We start from the raw sequence: 24,156 nt of genomic DNA, 5'->3' as shown, positions 1-24,156 counted from the left end.
AATGCTCTAGTTAGCTTTCCTTTAAAATCTTCTCTTTCACCTGTGGCAATTTTGGCCCTGTCAAGGTCATCATCCTTTAACATTTTAAGTTGAAAAAGCTCATTCCTATGATACAAAACGGCTTCTCTCAACATAGAAACTTCTTCCTGCAATTCAGCACAATGGTCGAGCAAATTTCATAATCAGTATGCAAACTATCAAGATCATTCATCAAATCTATTTCTCTGAACTCAGCTGCTGTTAATTTTCTCTCTGAAGATCCCAATTTTCTTCGAAGATCTTGTACCTCATTAACCAATTCGAAGTTCTTCTTGATCAGTTCATCATTTTTCTGAGACAAAGTTTTTTCTCTCTCCAACACTTCAGAAAATGCATTGAAGGCAGCCCCAAAACATCTGTTGATCAATCAATATATATATATATATTAAAGACAATATAAGTAATCAGATCAAAAGTAAATTAATTCTAAATAAAAGAAAGGGAAAAAGGTCTAATTCTTACCCCCACCCATGAGAATAAAGGTCAGAATCAGACATCCGTGCAGTATTCCTCTTGTCACGAGGGATTCTGCCTTTTGTACCCCATTCTCTAGCAGCCTCCCAATTACGGTTGGCCGTATGATTTTCTTTTAAAAACCACTCAGGGTGGAAAGGATTCCCGGAATCAGCATTGCTCATGGTATCATCAACCTGGTCAGGGGCTGGTTGGAGATCAGCTATCTCAAGAATATTCTCAAGATTAACATTTACTGCAGCATCATTTGAACCAGTTTGCATGATGATATTTTCTTGGTCTTCATGACCGTCATGAGGGTCAATTACCATGAGAGCTTCAGGTGGGACAAGATTATTCTCTGGGAGAGCTACTTCATGAATTCCATGGGAAACATTTTGGTTATTTTCCTCCAAAGGAGGAACATCTTGATCACTTTTCTCAGGAGGGGGAGCATCAGTATCTGGGGCAGCAACAACATCAGTATCTGGGACAGCAACATCCAACACAAGGATGGATAAAGGTAAAACGGAAACGGAAATTTCATTCACACGATCCTCGGCAACAACATCCAAGGGAGAGACAGGAACATCAACATTTTCATCACATAATTGATCAGCTATTTCTTCAATAATACCACCTGCAGCATGTGTTAATATGTCTTCAGCAATTTTCTTCAGATGGTCAGAAGAATAGTCAAAAAAATCCTTACCTTGACCTTCGTCCTCAACCATATTTTCTGGGAAGACGGAAGTATCATGAGGAATTTCTTCACGTGGATTATCTTCAACAGTGGGAACTTCTGTGGGGGCAGTATGAATTTCTTTTCTTCTTTTCTTCTTCTTCTTTGAGCCAGACGAGCCCTGGTCAGAGACTGGACCTGTAGACCTAAGTCTACATCTCAATGTATTGGAGGTTCTGGAGGTCCTCATCTTGGGACCAGGGGTTTCACTTGCAACTGTTTTCACAATTTGCACATCAGCATCTTCTCTGATGGCACTTTCTGGAGTCGGGGTAGTTTTCTCTTGATCAGGGGAATCTCTCTTAGCAGTTTTTCTTTTTGAAGGATGACGGGCAGTGTGTTTTCTTTTCTTGGAGGGTTTAATAACCCTAGAATCGGATTTCTTTTCCTCTGAAACACTTCTCCGTAGATCAACAACATTAAGGATGGGACGAGCAATTACTTCTGATGGCAAAAATATATGATAATGAGTAAGGATTACAAAAAGATAGAATGGTATACAACAGTTATTATCTTTACCTGGAAAAAGGCCGTGACTAATGAGACTTGCATATGTCTTCAACTTGGCCGCATCTATGGGAGTTCCAGTCGGAATCATACTCCAGGTTATTCGGTCATATTCAGTAAGCACAGGACGTACTTTTAGAGGAGATAAGGATTCCAAGGAATGAAGACACCATCGAGACCGGAAGTTTGGATTTGGAATGGCGCAGAAGAAGTATTTTTCCCGCCATTGCTTGTTGTCATGAGGAATGGAAGAATCAATGAAAATTTTGGATTCTCTTCCCAGTTCACCCAAAATGCAGGTTCTTCTGGCAAAGTGAAGGTATCCGCGTTCGCGGGATACTTTCAAGGTGTAATAATTTCTGAAGAGGTCAACAGACGGGACACGATTCATCTAGAGAATAAACGCAAAAAAACAGTAAACTAGTCTCCAACTATTTGGAGTAAGCTGAGAAGGACAGACATGATAATAGTCCAATAAAGATTGAACTACGGGAATCAGGGGAATTCTAAAACCTGAATCAAGGTGATCAAGGTAGATGGTGATAACACCAGGATCAACTGAGTAAGGACGGTCGGAGGAGTCAGGAACCCATACTCTAGCATCAGAAGGAAAATGGTAACTTTCCAAATAAGAATCCAGGTGGGATTTCTTTATTTTAGTGGGATACCACTCAGGACCAGCATGCTTTGGGTCCATTTTTTCTCTGGACATGTTGACAGGAGTATAAAGAAGGATGGCTTCATCATGAGCATACGGGACCGGTTTCCGATCGAAGGATTATCTTTGAGAGGAGGAAGAAGCACCAGACACGTTTTTCATTTGCTCGCTGCTTGGAGGTATATCAGGTTGGGAAGAGGTACTGGGTACTGAAGGATTGGAAGCAGGATCCATGGCGGAGACAAGAAAGGAAGAAGAAGAAAATTGGAAAGGTAAAATCTGAAAAGGAGTAATAAAGGAGATAGCAGATAGGTATGTTGATGTTCGCGAAGAAGAACAGAGAGTACGAGAAAGGAAAAGGCGACAGGTTGATGAGATATATACAAAGAATGAGAGAGGATTTCTTGAAAGGAGGGGGAAATACACGATGGTCGAAAATCAATGGTCATTACCTTTCGTAACCGACGCGTGGGATTAATCGGCTAACGTATGAAAAACAGCAGTTGAAAAGAATGAAGATGATGTGTGAAAGGGCAAGGGAACAATATGATGGTAATGCATGGGAAAAAGACGAAATCAGTGATCAAGCGGCAGTAACGTTAAGGAAGTTAAAAAGTTATATTTGAAAATTCAAAAAAGGTCTAACAAGACAGTGATTTCAGCCGGTTTTAAGATAACTTGGGGGCTGAGTACAGTAATATAATTTCAACCAATACAAAGGACATGATTTCATGAGGGACATGGTTATAAGCAGAGTTTCAAGATAATGATGATATGATATGATAACTCGTCATCAAGGTTTTGAAGAAATCGAGGATTACCTGGGGAAAAGGCGTAATAGTTGGACAAGGAATACTTGTGTGATTTTGATGAAAAGGATAAAACCTGCTAATCAGAGTCTCATTTAGATTCAACCTGATCAGTAGGCTTGGGGGCTTATGTTGTAACTAATATATCCATTACCGGTTTATACCGGTCAAACCAACCTCAGCCGGGTTCGATTGAGAGATAAAGGCAAGATGATCAAAGACGTCCAAAAAGGAGCGATGATCTGATGGTCATGATTGAAAGAGAATTATAAGCTGGAAAGCCAGTATAAAAGCAAGGGAAGATCCGTAGGAAGGTAAGTCTCTAGAATCAGCCAAAACTCTAAGCTCACTCTGATTGAACTCCATGACTAGCATTTTAGAAGCTCCATAGAGCTTTGTAAACACCATCGATACCATACTGACTAGACCGTCGGAGACGAGACGCCGATCAAGACGATCGGCTCCGTTTTTCTTTGTAATTCTGTTTCTTTCAGGAGTGAGAGGTTGATTGATCGAAGAGCAAACCAGATCGAATCAGATCTGAGGAGTTCGGTGCGAGAAACTACGGTTCAAGGCGATCGGCAGAAATAGCACCAACACTTATCACAATAATATAATCAAAAGCAAGAACAAGTTATAGTATTCAAGTAATTTAATAATAAAAGTTAAGAAATGATCGCAGAAGGATCACAAAGAACATCAGAGTGCGGAATAACAAGTACCAAATCAAAAGACAACTATAGAGTATAGGGGAAATATACTCTACAAACGTGTGCGGAAGGTAGATAGAAATAAGGTAAAGATTACAACCAGATCTCCAAAGAAGGGAAATAAGAAGGTAAACAACTAAGTTACAGTTTCTTCTAACTTATACAATGTCTCCTCAATAACATAATCATAAGAAACTAAGCCAGGCCGAATCTACTCCTGACAAATATGAGTCTTGAACTGATAGCCTTCACAGATGTAGTCACCGTAGCCGAAGTGGTATGAGTCACCAACTTAGTCCTCAAAGTGTTCACCATCACAGTCAACAGTAGTAGTACCTGCAAAAAAGTCTAACAAATATGTTGCAAAAAGGAGTGAGTTCAAAAGAACTCAGCAAGGAAAGTTATCCCATAATAACATAAATCATATGATGTACAACATAGCATGATGCAATATGATATGAGACAATGATGATATATGATTCTAACCCTAAGTATGCTAGTCTCTAAGGTAGACGTGCTTTAAGCCATAGCACCATACTTCTTTAGGTAGTCTCAAACACTCATCACCTGGGGGAATTGGGTCCTGCATCCCTCTTGGACAAATCCATGGTTAGGGGTTTCGGTCACCACTCTCTCACATCACCATTTGGTCTAAGTATTGGCACATGTCAAGGTAAAGCCTAGCCCAATGCCAGTCATCTACTTAGTCATATCATGTCAATTCCAGATACGTCCATTCCTCCCCTCGGGATCCTTTTCGGTATCCTTCACACTAGAGTCACAGATATTACTCACCGGACTCATCAACCCTATTGGTCATCCACAAATAGTAGACGGGAAGCTCTCACGTCCCCTCACGGATCATTTCACCGGTCTTGAGCGTCCGTGAGCCCAAGTCTAGCCATTTGCAACCCTACCAATAAATGGCCCCTTTCAGGTAACCGCAATGCAATTCATGTCCTCTCACGGAGTGGTTACCGGTCTTGAGCGCCCACAAATCCACACTACTACCACGGGTCGTTCAGTCTCAATGCCCTTCCGATTTGGGTCTGATATGACAGGGACATCCTAGCCAAACACCACTAGACAAGTCCTATGTATGTCATCCAATGATCCAGGAAAGCGTCGATGGGCATCTTCGGAGAACATCCCATACTATTCCCTCCGATGTCCAAGGACAGAAGTACCAGTAGGGCACTCCCCAATCCCAAATCATACCTAAGCAATCACATGCTTATTTCCATCCATTACATATCAACAATACATTATCATATTGAAAACATATCATAATATCTCATAATACAGTGTATAATTAAATGACAAGAATAAGTAAACATGATAAACCAAGTAATTAAGCATGGTGCTACTATCATAAGGTAACTACAGTAGTCATATGATGTCTAAAATCAACTAATAAGTTAAGTCTACTAAGTTACCAACAATAGTGTAAAAGTCATACAGTCTATGTTATATGGCAATAATCGTCCTTACCTCAAATTGTGAAGAAGATGATCCGAAGTCACAAGAGAATGGTTCAATTATAGTCTTAAAGCCCTAAATAAACATACATGAAGGATTAGAGAAAAAATCAAAACAACCGGAGATAGAATGGATCAAAATTGGGCAAAAGTTGCTGACAGCAACTCTGTTGGTCGATACATTGGGTCAATAGTATCGACCAACAAGCATCGACCAAAAGAATCTCAGACAGCAAGCTTACTTTTTGGGTTTTGGCCCAAATTTGGTCTTCCGGGTCTCGGATCGATACGAAACTTGGAGGGAATGCTAGGAACAGTAGCAAGAGACTATGTAGCAAGAATTATCATGATCCAATGGTCAAATTGAAAACCCCAAATTGAGGTCCTAGGTTCAAACTTGCAAGAACCATGTTCTTCAATGAAATCAATTGCAATTGCAAGAGAACTTAGGAATTTAATCAATAGAATGATGAACAACAGAATATAGACAATTACTAACATATAATCAGACCTAATTGAAAGAGAAAATCAGATTAAGAGATGAATTCATGTTGTAAAGAAGAGAAAAATCAAAATATGAAAGCAAGAACATCATGTATGAGAATCATAGCAAGGAAAGGGTGAAGAGAGGTTTAATCAAAGCAAAAGAGCTTGTAGAAGAGGTGGTTGCAAGGTTGCAGCACCATCTTCACGAACTCAGTAGCAAGAACAAGATGAGGTAGAAGTAGATTAGAGAGAGAGTGAGAGATTACATACCTTGGAGAAGAGATTAGAGAAGAGAGACAATGATTCTTGTATAAAATCATCACCCAAGCCAAGGAGGAGGCTTAGAGGAGCTTTCCCACGTTCTCAGATGTTGAAATGAGTGAAATAATGATTTAGGTTCGAGGTTTCACTTAAAAAGGAGAAAGGAATATCCAAAAAGATCCTTTTTATTCGAATCTGGGCTTGTTGGTCGATACCTTTGGCTGATAGTATCGACCAGCAGTATTGACCAATAGATTCTCAACAGAATTTTCAGGAATAGTTCAGCAACTTCGAACAGAGATTCGGAGGGCTATACAAGGTCAAATTGAGTGAGGTTTTCTCCTACAAGTCAATAAAGAATTCTAGTTTCCATAAATACCTTTTTTTCAAGCATGGGAGTTCATTAGGTCATCCAAATAAGCTTACCTTCTTCGATGAGCAAGCAGGATTTGCCAGACATAGTTCAGCAACTTCGGACAGGGATTTAGGGGGCTATATGGGGTCAAATTGAGTGGGGTTTTCTCCTACAAGTCCATCAAGAAGTCTAGTTTCAGGAAATACTTTCGGATTGAGCACAGGAGTTCATTAAATATTTCAACTAATTCACCCCTCTTCGGTGCGCAGATTCAAAACTAACACTGACAATGCACTCAAGTGAGGGGCATCATCGTCAATGTCCATGGGCTTGGGCTCCGACACCAAATCATCTACCAAAAGGGTCCACAAGGACTTCTCCCACCACTTCGGGTCATTGGATCTACAGACAATACAATTTCTGGGCCGGGTCAGGGTAAGGATAAGGCCGGACATGGCCTCCTAAGGCTTTCAAGGATAACAACATTGAAATCAAGGTCCAACTTCAAGGTCTAACATTAAACAAGTCTTTCTTTATCCCAAAACAAATAGGGTATCCCGAGCTAGGTTTGGGCTGGATTTCACACCTACCCAGAGGAGGGCTGGTGTATATCTTAAAGCATGTCAACTGTTAGAGACTTGTATGGTTAGATCTTAGCGGTATTCATATTTTGCATTCATACATATCATATATCCATTTCTGATTGGTTTGACATATGGATGGGAATCATTGTTTGTTCTTACTGAGTTTTCTAGAACTCATTCCTTTATTTGTCTATGTTTTATTAGCTTGTACAGATGGAGGAAATACGTAGGAAGATGGATTGGTTTCCTATGAAGGAACCTTCCCGTATGAAGAAGATGTGGCACCGACAATAGGATATAGAGATAGCCTGTGCAAGAGCTCCTGCCAGTGCATGGAATGCGCTTATAGCACCCATTGATGGGCGGATGAGACAGGTTGCCAGGCAATTTGCTCACCGTATGGAGAAGAACTGGAGGATCCCATTCCTAGAAATTCATGAAAAACATTATTTAGCTTTAGAGAAGGAAACTGGAAAGAAAATCATATAACTCTTTTTGATTGCTTCCGCTGAACTCATTTACATTTTAATTACCCTTGATTATTTTATTGGAGTATTTGGACTTCTGTAATCCTTTCATTTAATTATTGAACTTATTCTTGCTCGTGATTGTCTTTACTTGCATTTATTATTGTTGATAGACTAAAACCATGGATCCTGTGACGGATCACTCCCATGGGTTGTCGGGCGGGTAACCGAGATCGGCGGGTGGGGTGTGACAATTACTTTACTTCCTTTATCTTTGATTCTTCTCCTTAGAGTATTTGGAATCATGTAATACTTTTTATTGAATTATTCAAATTTACTCTTGCTCTTGATTATTATTGCTTGCATTTATTATTATTGATGATAAAACTGTGGATTCTGTGATGGATTGTACCCACGGGTTGTTGGGCTGGACCGATACCGGCGGGTGGGGTGTGACAATAGGTCTTGCAATGGCAAAAAGAAACTTAAAAGTTGACACCTCTTGTTGCAGATGTGGTGAGGTAATGGAGTCTACTGACCACTTTTTGTTTCAGTGCAATTTTGCTAAGGTGGCTTGGTTCTATTGCCCATTTGGCTTTAAAGGATGGGATAATCAACCTATGACGGTGCAGGAATGGTCCAACATATCATTGCTCTTCCCATAGAGGGGAAAAAAGGAGAAGTTGATCGTACAATCGGTGTGTTTTTTTATGTGTTGGTCTTTTTGGATTGCTAGGAATGACACAATTTTCAGGCAGCACCTTTAAAATCCTATAACGGTGGGTCAACAAGTATGGCATTAGGCCCGTGAATATCATGACGCTCATACCTCACCCAGGTTTGGGGCAGGCAGTGAGATAGGTACCCAACAACACTCAACGGCACTAACTTGGACACCGCCTCCACCACAAGTCCATAAAATCAATGTGGATGTCACATATGACTTGCACATTGGCTCTTCAGGGTTGGGTTTTGTTGTGAGAGATCATTTGGGAACCCCTAGTATTGCACTCTCTACACCGAGTATTGCATCTTCAGCCCTGATGGCCAAGGCTCAAGCTATGCATACAACAGTTCTATATACTTTTGGCAAAGGACTGGATTCGGCAATTTTTGAGACTAATTGTTGCGAGCTTGTTCGCCTACTTAATGGGGGCACCTCCACCCCCTCCACCATTGGATCTTGTACCCATTATACGTGATATTTTGGAGATAGGGCAACGCTTTATGCAATGCTTTTTTGTTTATGTTTCTAGGTGGAACAACTTAGTTGTTGTCCACCTAGCTTGGAGGGCCAAATCAGTGGATGGCGCTTCTTGGCTACAGTCTTTATGTAATTCTATTCCCTTGGCTTCGCCTTCTGTTAAATAAATTCCCCCGCTTGCCGAGTTGGTGCAAGTAACCAAAAGAAAAGAAGAACCCCATGGTCACCAGCTTGTAGGCAACTCCACAGGTGAAGGGATCTCTGATTGCATGGAAGACAAGTGAAAACTTCTGACTGCCCTGATTTCTTATCTCCAAATCCATGGGACCAGGTCACTTTTTCTTTGTTTACCCCCCAAAAAAAAAAGTCTCTATTTTGATTATGGTGCATGATAATGTTTTTTAATCAGGCGTTGCAGCCTTGATTGGAGGATCTTACAATCATAATAAAGAAGAGATGAGAGAGAGAAAAACGCATGTGGGTTGAATTAAAAACATTGGCGATAGAAGAGATAAACTAGAAGCTGACGCAGGCAGTGCTACGACACACAAATGATGTCATGGTGGTTCGGTAAGCAACAAGCATTAGGGTGGATTTTCCTACCATCCTTCCCCTTAGCTTCTCAGAATCAGCATTTCTCTCTCTCTCTCAAGATTGCCCACAATAAAACGCCACTCTTGGTATTCTTCTCCCTTGAACCTCATGTTACTTGTTCACTCCAGCCAAAGAACCTATTTTTTTTCATTCTCTCTTCTGAAAAACCTAATTTTGTTAGAAACAGAGAGAATGGAGTCTCCAGATACCGAAAATATATCTTTGAATCAGAAGGCGGCGGCCGTCAAAGAACTCATTCGAGGTCGCGAATATGCTGCCCAACTTCAGTCAATCCTCCATATGTCCAGTGAAGATCACGGGTCTGTCGAAACAGAGGAGCTGGTTGCAAAGATCTTGAAATCCTTCACGGAGGCTTTTACTGCACTGAACTCCGGCGAGTCAGGCGAGAATCATGAAGATCCGGCGCCTTGTTCTGATGATCAGAGGGATGAAGATTCCAGCGAGAACAGGGAAATACCTGCTTCCGTTGATCATCCTACAGTAGCATGTAAGAGAAGGTGAGTTCACAAGTTCACAGTTCAGTTAATTGAAAAACCTAATTTGGGTATCTCTGATTCAACTCTTTGGTAAGATTGAAAGGAGTTGGAGATTGATTTGGAGTAAGAGATACCTCCAGTGAAATTTGAGTTCTAATTTTGGGAATTTCAAAAAATTAACTTTCTTTAATTAGTTGTGCACTAACCGGTAAACCAAAATTTTTTTGCAACACAGAAGGATGGTGGAGGCATGGACCAAAATCGCTCCCAAGCCAACTGAAGACGGCCATGCCTGGCGAAAATATGGCCAGAAACGTATCCTCAATGCCAAATACCCAAGGTGTATATTTAGTTTCCCTTTGTTTCATTTAGACAATTATACAAACACATGATGTGCCGAGTTCTACAAAAGCTCATCAAAATCTTATATGATATACAGGAGTTATTTCAGGTGTACCCACAAGTACGACCAAGGTTGCCAAGCATCCAAACAAATTCAACAGATTGAAGATCAGGATCCTCCAATGTATCGGATCACTTACATAGGACACCACACTTGCAAAGATGTGCTCGTGAAAGCTCCCCTGTTTGTCATAGATGGGATACCTGGAGAGGGTTTTCTATCGAACATTGAATCAAACACTTCAACAACCAAACCAGAGCAGCTGCCTTCGTGCTTCTCATCCAACTCTTCTGTTAAACAAGAACACAAGAATGAATTAGCTCTTAATGAGACTCATAATAACAATCAATCATCCTTGGAATATTTCCTGTGGTCGGATCTACCATCTATTGTTGAATCATCATCGAGACCTACATCATCATCATTACTGTTACCTTCGACGCCGGGGTCGGAGGATTATGGAGATGTTTCGGGTGGATATTCATGTACCACTACCAGTAGCTCTCACAGCAGCTTCGACATGAATTCTGTTAATTTTGATGAGTTCAGATTTGAGTATTTGCTCTGCTAAGCTAAGTTTAACGGGAAGATTTTATTTTATTTTATTTTAATTTTTTTTTTTTTTGTACAAAGGGCTTTATTATATGTAGTATTGGTTTGTATACTAGGTTTGTGTGCGAAGTTTCATATTTTGATTTTTCTGATTTGGTTCATGGGCGAAGTTTCATATTTTGATTTTTCTGATTTGGTTCATGGGTTCAAAGTTTGGGAGGTAGTTTCTTTAGAAAAAGGGGCAATGCTATATACATGTTAGTTTCATCAATGAGCACAGGGCTTCAAAAAGCATAAATTGAATTCAAGGTTAAAATATGCCAACAATGATGGATATACTAGAAACAAGTGTCACCCTAATACAAATTTGGTGGGACAATTACCATGATGAGTTTCTCATACTCACCTAATATTTACTTGAAGTCTTCCATGTTGAACTTCTCATTTTTTGTTCAACATGTTGAACATCTCTGAAGGTTTAAAGTATTGGTATTGGGTATCATATGATTAGCTGATTCTAAGAGGTGTATTATCTTGTATTGCTTTTTGGTAAAAAATAATTGAAAAAATTACACAGCACTCACTATTTTTGAGGTGAAACTAGTGATCATCCACTATTGTCTCTAAAATTACATGTCACACACATGCATAATTATAAGTTATCTACAATTAAATTTTGTTGTTAAATGACTAATTAAGTTACTTAAATACCCTTATCCTTTTAAGTGTCATTTAAGTCATTCAAAAATTAAAATTAAAATTAAAATTATGTAAATATTGGCAAAAAATTACAAAAATACCCCAAGGTTCTAAAACCAGTCTTTGTCTCTCTCTGCAACCTATCTTCTCCAACCAAGGCCTGTGTCACTAGCCCCCTTGCTATGTAGATCTGCAAAATCGAACAAAGTTTAGGAAATTTTGTAATATCGCATGGATGAAGTAGTGGAAGATTTCGATAGTCCGGATTCAAGAATAAAATATTGTTTCCAACACCTGTGATTTGTTGTAAGGGTGGGGTTTTGGGTGGATTCATGCTGTATACGTTAAAAAGTGCTATTTGGTTGTTGAAGTGACTTGAATCGGTTTAAAGTGGTGAAATCGTCGGATTTTCGTGGTGAAGGGTTGAGATCAGAGGAGATTCAAGGGTTTCTTCCAATGTTGGGGGCTCTCCTCAAGTTAGGTCCATGAACGTACTTCCAAGCAGAACCAAAAAAAAAGAATACTTGCTTTGTTTTTCCATCAGGTTGGATTTGTTCAAAGGTTTCCTAGCCTTTTTCCTTCAAACAATTAATTCAATCAAGGCAACAATCATACTGGTTTCTCCAAATGTTCTATATAAAATAAGGAGAATCAGAGATGTAAGAAGAGTTATTTACCTTGAGGGTTTGAACGAAGGAATCATACTTTGAGACAACAAAAGAGATATGATGGCCCTTTTTGGGGTCACCGATGACCCTTGTGGAACTCCAAGGTCCTTGAGGGAGCTTATTCTCTAGGTTTCTCTGTATTATGTGCATAGAGAAAACAGGGGAAGACTCAACTAGATCACATCATAGTTTCCCAAATTAGGCCTTTTGATCATTGATACGGAGGGATTATGATCAGACCGGGTTCATACCTGGTCCGACCCTCGACCCCGGTCGAGACGGAGAGAACCGATTAGCTCCCGAGCGAACCGGATCCAGAAGATGGCTTGCTGAAGAAGAAAGCTTATTCGGCAGCAAGCGTGCCCTAATCCTACTTATGGATTAGGGTAATCACCCTAATGATGGCAGACTCGAATTGACGGCTGCAGATAATCATTATCGAAGGGATAAACATCGCATAACCTAAAGGTTATCTCAGGAGTCCTCTACTAGCCCAAACTAGTAGAAGTCTATTGCTCAACGGATCTCACTGATAAGATCCAACGACTACCCGAAGAAGGCTCAAGTGCATCCAACGAAGGAGATTCGAAGGTACACTCTATATAAACCTCACTACCATACAAGGTGAGGAGAGAGAAAAAAAGATGAAAAAGAATACTATCTGAGACTCAGGTTCAGATACATACTGATAGACCTAAACTATCAGCGATTTGCTATCTAGATCACCTTTCCCAGTTCTTCATTCCTTAGCTCTGCGCTTCTAGCAGAGCCGTTTGTGATTAAGTTCATCAACTGACTTAGCCTTCGGAGGTGGACTCCCGACCCCAGCGGTCGGGCCACATCTGACGCTTTCATTTTGCAGGACATCACGTGGAGATCTAAGGGCTGAGCAGATTTTGGACGCATCAATTGGCGCCGTCTGTGGGAAACAACTTAAAAAGCCATGGTGACTAGATCAGCAGCCGCTGCACAACGCAATTCCGGTGTTCAGATCCCTGGGGTGAATAATCCAGATATTCCCCAGGAAAGCCAAAATCCTATCGAGGTAGATGGTGGCCAGGGAGGACGTAATCCTCCTCCTGATACAATCCAAGATCAATTGGATCAGGTAAAGATTCAACTCTTGGAGGTGAGCCAAGCACTCCGCGTGCTCACCAGACGAGTGGTTTTACCACAAGAGCCTGATCAGCGCGATTCAGGGAGACGTGCATTGCCACGTGACCAGAGATTGGCTGAAGACTGGAATATTGATCAGAATTTCCGTGAAGGAGACCGAGGACTTCGGAGGATCGATGATCAACCGAGGCGAGACGATCGGTTCGATAGACCGCAAGAGAGTACAACTGATTCAAACACAAGGTTGGGTACAGGGGTAAGAACTCACTCACCCACTGTCAGAAGAACCGTTCGTGATGATCGAGCAGTTCGCGACGAGAGGAATGCTCGGGAAGGACGGGCTGTTCGTGATGATCGAATAGCACGTGATGATCGTGTTAATCGAGGTCGTGATCATATTATTGAAGATCACCCGACCCAGATTGGTCAGGAATTGGCCAACATCAATGAGAAATTAGGGCAGTTGGCTAAGGGAAGAATAACTGAGGATATTTACTCAGTCATTCGGAAGACTCCCTTTGCCGAGCCAATTGCGGGATATCGGTTTCCCCATAACTTCCGTTTGCCTACCTTCTCAACATTCGATGGCTCCGGAGATCCAACAGCTCACATCGGCTATTACCAATAGACCATGGCGGTTCGTCGGTAATTTCGATGAAATTTTATGCGGGGTTTTGGTTCATCTCTAACTCGGAGCAAACACAAAGTGGTTTTCGAACCTCCCCTACGGAAGGATCGTAAACTTTGATGAATTGGCGCGCCAATTCATAGGGCGATTCCAGAGTGGGGTACAGGTCAAGAAAACGGAAGAAACCTTGTTTACTGTCAAACAAGGAAAGAGCGAATCAATCAGAGAGTTTCGAAAAGATTCAACAAAGTGATGATGGAGATAGAAAATTTGGATGAACAAGTAGCCGGAATCGCTCTATTCACGGGACTCACTAATCGGAAACTCCTGGAGTTATTACCACAGGATATGCCCGTGGCTTATCTTGAGTTGGTACAGAGATGCAGAAGCGAGGCTGAAGTCATGGAGATTCTAGATGCGCGCCAAGGGGATAATAAAGTCTCCAATAAGGAACAAAAGGCTCCTGAGCAGAAGCAGAAGCCAAAGAAAAATGTTCGTGATCGGGTTGGAAAATCTCAGCCTTGGTGCCAAAGGTCCCCCGGTAAAAGTGAGTACACTCCATTGAATGCTCCTCGGGCTGATATTTTTAATATCCTCAAAAGAAAAAATATTTTAAAGTGGCCGCCTAAAATTCTTTGGAAACCCGGAGAGCAGCAGGATCGGGAAAAGTATTGCCGATTCCACAAGGACTATGGTCATTATACTAATGACTGTCGTCATACGAAGGCGAGATATTGAGAGATTGATATCTCAGGGACATTTGTCCAGTTTCGTTAGCAGAAGAAGGGAGGAGCCACGTGAGCCACGTGCGGCTGCTCCGAAAAGGGATCGTTCGATTAGTTCGGAACGATCAAGGGAGGCCCCGAAGTCTAAGAAAGGCAAAGAGGTGATTGAAGCTACTCGGTCACCGATCCTTACCATCTTCGGGGGACCAGAGCCCGAATCACTCCGGAGTCTGAAAACAAAATCCAAATTTGTTGGAACCGGAGAGACGCAGAAGCGGAAGAAGCTGAATGGTGAAGATTCTATCACCTTTAGCGAGGAAGACGAAAGATATGTTTGTTTACCTCATGATGATGCTATAGTCATCAAGGTAGAGATTGCACGGCGGGAAGTGCATAGAGTTTTGATTGATACAGGGTCTGCAGCTGACCTAATTTCCTACGAAGTGTATCAAAAATTGAAGGTGGATCGGGACTTGATGAAACCTTCATCCACACATCTATATGGCTTTGCGGGGGTTATCTGCAGTGGCGGAAGGATCGGTCCAGTTGGATTTATCCATTGGAAGTTTTCCTAAGGAAACAACTGTCCGAATCAATTTTTTGGTGGTTCGGGAACTGCCAGCTTATAATATGATCCTCGGGCGACCATCTTTATCCAAGATAGGTGCTATTGTTTCGACAAAGCACTGAAGATAAAATTCCCGACCGATATGGGAATTGGTCAAGTCTCCTCTGACCAGAAGATCTCTCGGCAATGTTATGTTGCCTATTTAAAAGACAAGGAGGGCCCGAGGAAGGTAACTGCCCTGCCTATAGAAGTTCAAGATGATCGGGAAGAGACAGAGATGCAAAGACTCGAACCAGTGGAGAAGCTAGAGCAAATCCAGCTGTGTACCGAGGATGAGAAAAAGATTACTTATATCGGGTCTGAACTGCTGGAAGAGTTTAAGGATGAGTTGAAGTTATTTCTTCAACAGAATAAAGATGTATTCGCATGGTCTGCTGAGGACATGCCCGGAATCGATCGGGCCATTGCAGAGCACAAACTCTGGATAGACCCTAAGGCGAAACCCAGTGATACGAGAAAAGAAGAAATTTCTCCATTGAAAAGTATGAAGCCGTTCGAAGCGAAGTTGAAAAACTTAAGAATTCTGGTTTCATAGAACCAATTGAGTGCCCAACTTGGTTGGCCAACGTGGTAATGGTGAAAAAGTCAAATGGGAAGTGGAGGATGTGTACAGACTACACAGATCTTAACAAAGCTTGCCCAAAAGATTGCTACCCGTTACCTCGGATTGACCTCTTGATAGATGCGACTGCAGGATATGAAACTTTAAGTTTCATGGATGCCTACTCAGGGTATAATCAGATCCTTATGAATAAGGAGGATGAGAAGTATACGGCTTTCATGACTGATCGTGAGAGCTATTATTACAAGGTCATGCCTTTTGGCCTGAAAAATGCAGGAGCAACATATCAGAGGGCCGTCAACAAGATTTTCAAAGAGCTCATAGGAAAGAATGTTGAAGCTTATGTTGACGACATGCTAGTGAAAAGCTTTACAAAAGCAAATCATATTGCAGATTTGACCGAGGTTTTCTCAGTACTTCGAAAACATCAAATGAAGCTAAACCCAGAAAAATGTGCCTTTGGAATCTCCTCGGGCAAATTTTTGGGCTTCATGGTATCACAGAGGGGAATTGAGGCTAATCCTGCCAAAATACAAGCTCTGATTGATATGGAGGCTCCCAAAACCGTTCGGGATGTACAATGTTTAACAGGGAGAGTTGCTGCTTTAAATCGATTTATCTCCAAGTCCGGAGAAAAATGTTTGCCTTTCTTCAAGGCACTTAAAGACCTGAAGGGCAGTAAGGAAGCAAAGTGGACTGAAGAGTGCCAGAAAGCTTTCGAGGAATTAAAAGAAGCACTTGGACAACCATCGATCTTGTCCGGACAGAGAGAAGGGGGAAGTATTACAGCTATATCTAGCGACATCCCTTTCGGCGGTCAGTGCAGTACTTGTTCGGGAAAAAGATAAAAAACAGTGGCCGATTTACTATGTAAGCCACGTGTTGCTAGATGCGGAGACAAGATATTCACAGATTGAGAAGCGTGCTCGGCTCTCATGATGGCCGCCGAGGAAGCTAAGGCCATATTTTCGGGCTCATCCAATTGAGGTATTTACAACTTTTCCTCTTAGTAAAGTTCTTAACAAACCTGATTTGTCTGGAAGGATGGTGTCCTGGTCGGTTGAACTCAGCGAGTTCCAAGTGAGCTTTAAGCCCAAAACTGCAATCAAGGCTCAGGCATTAGCCGACTTTGTAGTAGAAACTACTGCACCAGTGGAACCCACCATTGAGGATCCCATTATACCAACCACTTGGGAGGTATATGTGGATGGTTCGAGTAATAAAGATGGAGCAGGAGCTGGAATTCTATTGAAAAGTCCAGCAGGATTTATTATTCGATATGCTTTGAGATTCGCATTTGATGCAAGTAATAACGAAGCAGTATATGAGGCTCTGATAGCAGGACTTCGGTTGTCAAAAGCATTATCTATTGCAGATGTTACTATTTATAGTGATTCTCAACTTATAGTCAACCAAGTCCAGGGGGAGTATGGCATTAAAGAACCACGCTTGCAGAAATATCGAGAGATAGTGCAGGCATTTCAAAACCAATTTCGGAATTTGAAGATATCTCAGATTTCGAGGAATGAAAATTCAGTGGCAGATGAGCTATCCCGACTAGCTAATGCCAAGGAAAAGAATCTAGACCCTTCGGTCTACATTGAAGAGATAACTTTTCCAAATTATCATGAGAAAGAAATTTCTTATATTGAAGCGAACGTTCTTTGGATGGATCCAATAATCGAGTATCTAAGGGATGACAAATTACCCGAGGATCCAGTAGAGGCAAGGTTGATCAAGATTCGATCAGCTAGATTTGTCATTCAGAATGGGAGACTATACAAAAGATCTTATGCTGGACCCCTTATGAGATGTATAGGCCCCCGAAGGAGCAAAATCAGCTTTGGCTGAGGTTCATGAAGGAATTTGTGGAGCTCACATGGGTGGACGAGCCCTGGCTCACAAAATTCTAAGACTTGGGTTATATTGACCTAAGGTCCAAGAGGCTGCTATGGAGTACGTTCGTCGATGTGGTAACTGTCAAATTCATGCTACAGTATCGAAGCGCCCGGCGGAAACTATGACTTCAATTCTAAATCCCATTCCCTTTGCAATGTGGGGAATTGATATTGTCACGCCCTCCCAGCCGGTACCCTATCTGGCATACCCGAGAGTGTGATCCACAGCCCGAAGATCAGGTATCGAGTGATCAACCTCCCACATAAACAATAACATAATCATGAACAATCATAACAAGAGTGCGGAAGATAAATCATAGATCCAATAATGAAAGAATGAATCATAAACGAATCAGAATAATAGATATAATCAGAGTATCAAACAGATAAGTAAAGTGAAGCAAAAATCCCACTTTACATCCAGCGGAAAAGTAGCTCTAAAGAATAAATTAGACAAAATCTAATCCCAGTAGCAAGTACATTGGGTAACTAAATTATTCTCCACTTTATAGACGACATCCTTGTATGTATAGATCTCATAAATAGCACAAGGACGCTTCCACTCAATGGTCGGACTAAGCATCGTACGGAGCATAACCACTCGAGGGATCTTTAGAGTAATTGTGGTAACCGCAATCACCTTCCTGGAGATATGTCTCTTCGCCTTGCGCTTCTTCATAGGGACCGTCATAATACTCAGTACCTGCGGGATAGTCTAACAACATTGTACAATAAAGGAATGAGTTTCAAAGAAACCCAAGAAGGCGCTTAAAATCCATAATAACATAAATGGCAGGATTCCAGAACAAACATAAATGCAATATGATATGAGACAAACAATGAATGAATGAATCTAACTCTATGGATGCTGGTCTCTATTGGCAGACATGCTTTAAGTCATAGCACCGTACTTCTTTAGGAAAGTCCACTCACATCCTCAATCATTTAAGATATCTTGGATTCTCTCACGGATCATTTCACCGGTCTTGAGCAGCCGATTGGTAATGGGTCCTTCATCCCTCGAGACAAACCTTGGCAGGGGGTTAAGTCAACACACTCTCTCACAACCATTTGGTATAAGTATCGGCGCATGTCGGGGTGAAACCTAGCCAAATGCAAGTCTTCTACTTGGTTACATCAAGTCGGATCCAGATACTTCCATTCCTCGTCCCTGACGATCCTTTCCGGTATCCTTCACACTAGAGTCAGCGTATCCTATGGCACCGACCAACTCGGACTACGGACTCATCAACCCTATTGATCATCCACATATGGTAAACGGGAAGCTCTCACGTCCTCTCACGGGTTGGTTACCGGTCTTAAGCGCCCGTGAGCCCAAGTCTAACCATATGCAACCCTACCAATAAATGGCCCCCACAATGTGATTCCCTGTCCTCTCACGGGTTGGTTACCGGTCTTGAGCGCCCATGAATCCCCATTGCTACCACGGGTCGTTCGGTCTCAATACCCCTCCGATTAGGGTCTGACATAACAGGACATCCTAGCCAAACACTACTAGACAATCCTAGATATGTCATCCAACAGCTTAGGAAGGTGTCCAGAGGGCATCTCCGGAAACATCCCATAATATTCCCGTAGTAGTCCAAGGACAGAAGTGTCGAAAGGACACCTCTCCTTTCCAAACCATACGTAAGCATACACATGCATCAATTCATATCATCACATATATGGTAACTACATATATGGAAAGAAATCAGTATTACAATCACTTGTATAACATTGGTAAGTAAATCATACATGAATCAATTCAATATGAATAAGTAATGCTACTGTAATCAAAGTTATGCAACAGTAGTATATCATTGTAAGAATCTAATTTAGGAAACATATTCATGATATTCAAATATAGAAACTAGATTCATGCTATCTATGTAATTAAGGAAATAACCATCCTTACCTTTTATAACTCGCAAAAGGATCCTAAGAAATCAAGTAAGATCTTGGCAAACTTGAGAAGAAGGTCCTAAACAAGTATATACAACATATTAGGAAAGATCCCTAACAGAAAATATATCAAAACATCCGAAACGGACCAATTCGGGAGTTGTCTGTACTCATTGGTCGAGTGGATTGGTCGAGTGGTCCAGTCGACCAATCGTCGACCAATGCAGACGATAGCCTATAAAATCAGAGTTTTAAGATATGAAATCCGAATTTGGTGGTTCAAAAGGGTACTAATCAAGGGGTAGACTACATCAGTAGTATTCTAGCATATAGGGGACCTCAAAAGACTAATCAAATCAAGGTATCAAGATCCAAATTAGGAAACAAAAAGTTACCATAATTAACTCAAACATGGATCTTGATGAATTTGAAATAGAAAACAAGGACAAGAACTATAGGAGGATGGATCATTGCTTTCGGTAATGAAAACATGAAAACATGCATAGGTCTTCATGGAATAAGGCTTAGAAGCATAAATCTAAATAAGGAAATAAAACCTACCATATATGTAACTATCATGCATCATGAAGAACACATAGTAAGGTAGAAGAGAACAACTAGAATTCTATGGATTATGGATCATGGAAAGAAAACACAACCATTAACCACTAACATGATCAATGAAAGAAGATCCAAAGAGATCAGAATTCAGATTAGAAGATTAACAGAGATTAAATCATGGTTTGATCATGAATCCTTCAAAAGCTTGCAATGATCATGGTTAAGATCATTGTTCTAGCCTTAAATCCTTAGGATGATCATGAGAACATGTTCGGAGATGTTTGCAACAGAGGATGCAGCATCTCTTCTACTGTCTCAACTCAAAAAGGAAAGAAAAACAAAGATGGAGGAGAAGAAGAGAGAGTAGACATACCTTTTGATGCAAAAAGAAGAGTTCCGACGAAGATCCGTCAAGAAAACACCAAGGATGCAAGAGAGATGACTTGCAGAGGTCTTTGGTCTGCTCCAGAGGGTTTGGAGGCAGCAAATACGAAGTGGACTCGAGGTTGGACTTAAATAGAGCAAGAATCAACCTAATTGCCAAAGACAACACTCATTGGTCGAGTGGATTGGTCGATCGGCCCAGCCGACCAATCAGCCGACCAATGCCGACAAAGAAGGCCAAAAACAGGGAATTGAAGGTCCAGATCAAATCCAAACCTAAAGGGGTTTTGCACACAAGTCAAGTGACTTACCTAATAGGTAGAAATGCCTTCAAACCAAGATAGAGAGCACTCCAAGTCCATCAACTAATTAGATCTTCATCAGGATTCAGTTTCCATAAATAGAACCTCATCATCAACTTTCATGGATTCAAAGCCGGACACCAAGTCCTCTCATCGGGATGGCCCAAAGCTGACTTCTTACTTTACTTCGGGTCATCGGACCTACAAACAACAAGGTTTCCGGGTCAAGGTTAGGGCTGGGTTTCACATTCTCCCCCCCTTAAAGAAATTTTCGTCCTCGAAATTTAAAGCGTACTGTGCTTCCAAAGAGGTAAGGAAACTTCTCCTTCATGTCTTCTTCCTTCTCCCAAGAAGCTTCTTCAGGGGTATGGTTCTTCCACCGAATCTTCACCAAAGGAATGGCGCGATTCCGCAGCTGCTTGTCCTTCCTATCCAGGATTTCGGCCGGTTCTTCATCATAGGTCAAATCAGCACTAAGTCCTTCAGTGCTTGCTGCAAAATGTGTTCCGGATTCTCTATGTATTTTCGGAGCATCGAAATATGAAACACATTGTGCACACCAGCAAGAGACGGAGGTAATGCTAATCGATACGCAACAAGGTCCAACCTTTTCCAAAATCTCGAAAGGTCCAATGTAACGAGGGCTAAGCTTTCCCTTAACATTGAATCTCATCACACCCTTCATTGGTGAGACCTTCGGAAAGACTTTCTCTCCAACTTGAAATTCCAAATCGGTCCTTCTCTTATCAAGCATAAGATTTCTGTCTCGATCAAGGCAGACTTAATCCTTTCTCTTATCATATCAACCATAGCACTTGTAGCTTCAATCATCACAGGACCTAAGACTTTTCTTTCACATTGCCTCGATCAAGACAAAGGTGTCCTACAAGTACTACCATACAAAGCCTTGAATGGAGCCATGCCTATTGTTGCTTGATAACCGTTGTTATAGGCAAACTCAACCAAAGCTAGGTGTTCATCCCAATTACCACCCATATCCACCACACAAGATCTCGAGCATGTCTTCCAATGTCTGAATTGTCCGCTCGATTGTCCATCGATCGTGGATGATGAGCTGTACTCAAGTTCAATTGGGTTCCCAAGGCCTTCTCGCAAACTATTCCAGAACCTTGAGGTGAACCTAGGATCACGATCCGAAACAATACTCAATGGCACACCATGCGAGTCGAACCACATTATCCACATAAAGTCCGGCTAGCTTATCCCAGAGTATGAGTGATCTTCATAGGAATGAAATGGGCTGATTTGGTCAACCTATCAACAATCACCCACACAGGTGTCATTGCCTTTACTTGTCCGAGGCAAGCTAGTCACAAAGTCCATGGAGATATCTTCCCACTTCCAACTAGGAATAGGAAGGGGTTGAAGTAATCCAGATGGAGGTTGTCGAACGGCTTTCACACGTTGGCAAGTCTCACACTTGGCAACAAAATCATCAACATCCGCCTTTAGACCAATCCACCAAAAATGTTCCTTCAAGTCCTTGTACATCTTGGTGCTTCCCGGTGTACAAGAAAGACCGACCGGTGTGCTTCCTTCAATATTTCTTTCTTAACTTCATCGTTTGCGGTGCACACACAGTCTTCCTCTAAACAACAAAGCACCATCCATGGATATACCAAAGTCGGGGTCCGACTCAAGATTCAAAGAAATCTTCTCAACTTTGATCAAAAGCTCTTGATCGAACTTCGCAGAGCAACAATCTTATCTCTAAGACCAGATCTTGCCGTCATGGCGTAAAGAATAAAATCAGAATTCTCGGGGACGATTTCCAAATCAAAACACTCAATAGAAGACCACAATGGTAAACTCAAAGCATTCAAATCCAAAGTCTTCTTCTGGTTCTTCCTACTAAGAGCATCGGCAACAACATTTGCTTTCCCAGGATGATACTGAATATCACAATCATAATCGGAGACTAGTTCCAACCATCTCCTTTGTCTCATGTTCAACTCCTTTTGGGTAAAGAAGTATTTCAAACTCTTATGATCCGTGAAAATGGCAATCTTCTCACCGTAAAGATAATGTCTCCAAATCTTCAAAGCAAAGACAACGGCGGCAAGTTCTAGATCGTGAGTGGGGTAATTCCGCTCATAATCCTTCAATTGCCGAGAAGCATAGGCTACGACCTTGCCATGTTGCATCAAGACACAACCCAAACCAATCTTTGACGTATCGGTATAAACTGTCATACCACCGGAACTATCGGGTATAGTCAAAACCGGGGCACTTGTCAATCTATCTTTCAACTCTTGGAAATTCTTCTCACAAAGGCGTCGGACCAAACAAACTTCTCTTCTTTCCTGGTCAACTTAGTCATAGGAGCAGCCAACCGAGAAAAGTTCTCAATAAACCTTCGGTAGTAACCCGCCAATCCAAGAAAACTTCTTATTTCCGTTATCGACTTCGGTCTCTCCCAATCAGCCACAGCTTGGACTTTTTCGAGATCGACACGAATACCTTCGGCTGAAACTACATGACCAAGGAAAACCACTCTCTTAAGCCGAAATCACACTTGCTAAACTTAGCAAACAACTTCTTTCCCGCAACCTTTGCAAAGTGAAACTTAGATGACTCGCATGCTCTTCTTCGCTCTTCGAATAGATCAAGATGTCATCAATGAAAACAATCACAAACTTATCAAGCACATCATGAAATACTCGGTTCATGAGGTCCATGAACACCGCAGGAGCATTGGTCAATCCGAAGGGCATGACTCTAAACTCGTAGTGACCATACCGCGTTTCGAAAGCTGTCTTGAAGATATCACTAGACTTCACTTTCAATTGGTGATATCCGGACCTTAAGTCAATCTTCGAGAACACAACTGCACCCTTCAACTGATCGAAGAGATCATCGATTCTCGGGCAGCGGATATCTATTCTTGATAGTCAACTTATTCAACTCACGGTAGTCGATGCACAAGCGCATACTACCGTCTTTCTTCTTGACGAACAAGACCGGAGCTCCCCAAGGTGAAACTCCCTTCTCTTCCTTAACTTTTCCCACCTAGTGTGTCACCTTGGTTTCCAAATCAGAAGCAAGATATCCAAGAACATCATCAACAACTTGCTTCCACTCTTTACTTAAAATCATCAAAAATCCACTTGACCAAATGATTTGAAAACTTAAATCATGCTCAAATATATCCATATAGTCATCAAACAATATTCCATAAGGCAAAAATCACATTTTCCAAAAATTCAACAGCAAATGAGGTCACTGTGACCATTGGTCGAGTGGTTGGTCGAGTGACCCAG

At 41.5% G+C, this 24,156-nt stretch overlaps 1 protein-coding gene across 1 annotated transcript; it reads left to right on the top strand.

The window, feature by feature from the left end:
* Window positions 1-9,369: 9,369 nt before the first annotated feature.
* LOC149000156 (putative WRKY transcription factor 54) lies at window positions 9,370-11,412 on the top strand. The gene is made up of 3 exons (XM_089140146.1): window positions 9,370-9,865; window positions 10,080-10,184; window positions 10,284-11,412. Exons 1-3 carry the CDS (start codon window positions 9,456-9,458, stop codon window positions 10,816-10,818), a joined length of 1,050 nt encoding a protein of 349 aa, XP_088996272.1. The 5' UTR covers window positions 9,370-9,455; the 3' UTR covers window positions 10,819-11,412.
* The last annotated feature ends 12,744 nt before the right edge of the window (window positions 11,413-24,156 follow it).

This window comes from Hakea prostrata, chromosome 11 (genome assembly GCF_041222555.1).
Source record: "Hakea prostrata isolate BN-2017 chromosome 11, UWA_Hpros_2, whole genome shotgun sequence".
Classification (NCBI taxonomy): Eukaryota; Viridiplantae; Streptophyta; class Magnoliopsida; order Proteales; family Proteaceae; genus Hakea; species Hakea prostrata.
Note: the sequence above shows the minus strand (reverse complement) of the source record. Positions and strands in the feature narration are given on the sequence as shown.

Excerpts from the sequence above, each read along its gene's own strand:
- LOC149000156 (XM_089140146.1), top strand. The coding sequence starts at position 9,456 with ATGTTACTTGTTCACTCCAGCCAAAGAACCTATTTTTTTTCATTCTCT. Across the intron at positions 9,866-10,079 it reads ACAGTAGCATGTAAGAGAAG|AAGGATGGTGGAGGCATGGA; the intron begins GTGAGTTCACAA and ends TTTGCAACACAG. Across the intron at positions 10,185-10,283 it reads CTCAATGCCAAATACCCAAG|GAGTTATTTCAGGTGTACCC; the intron begins GTGTATATTTAG and ends TATGATATACAG.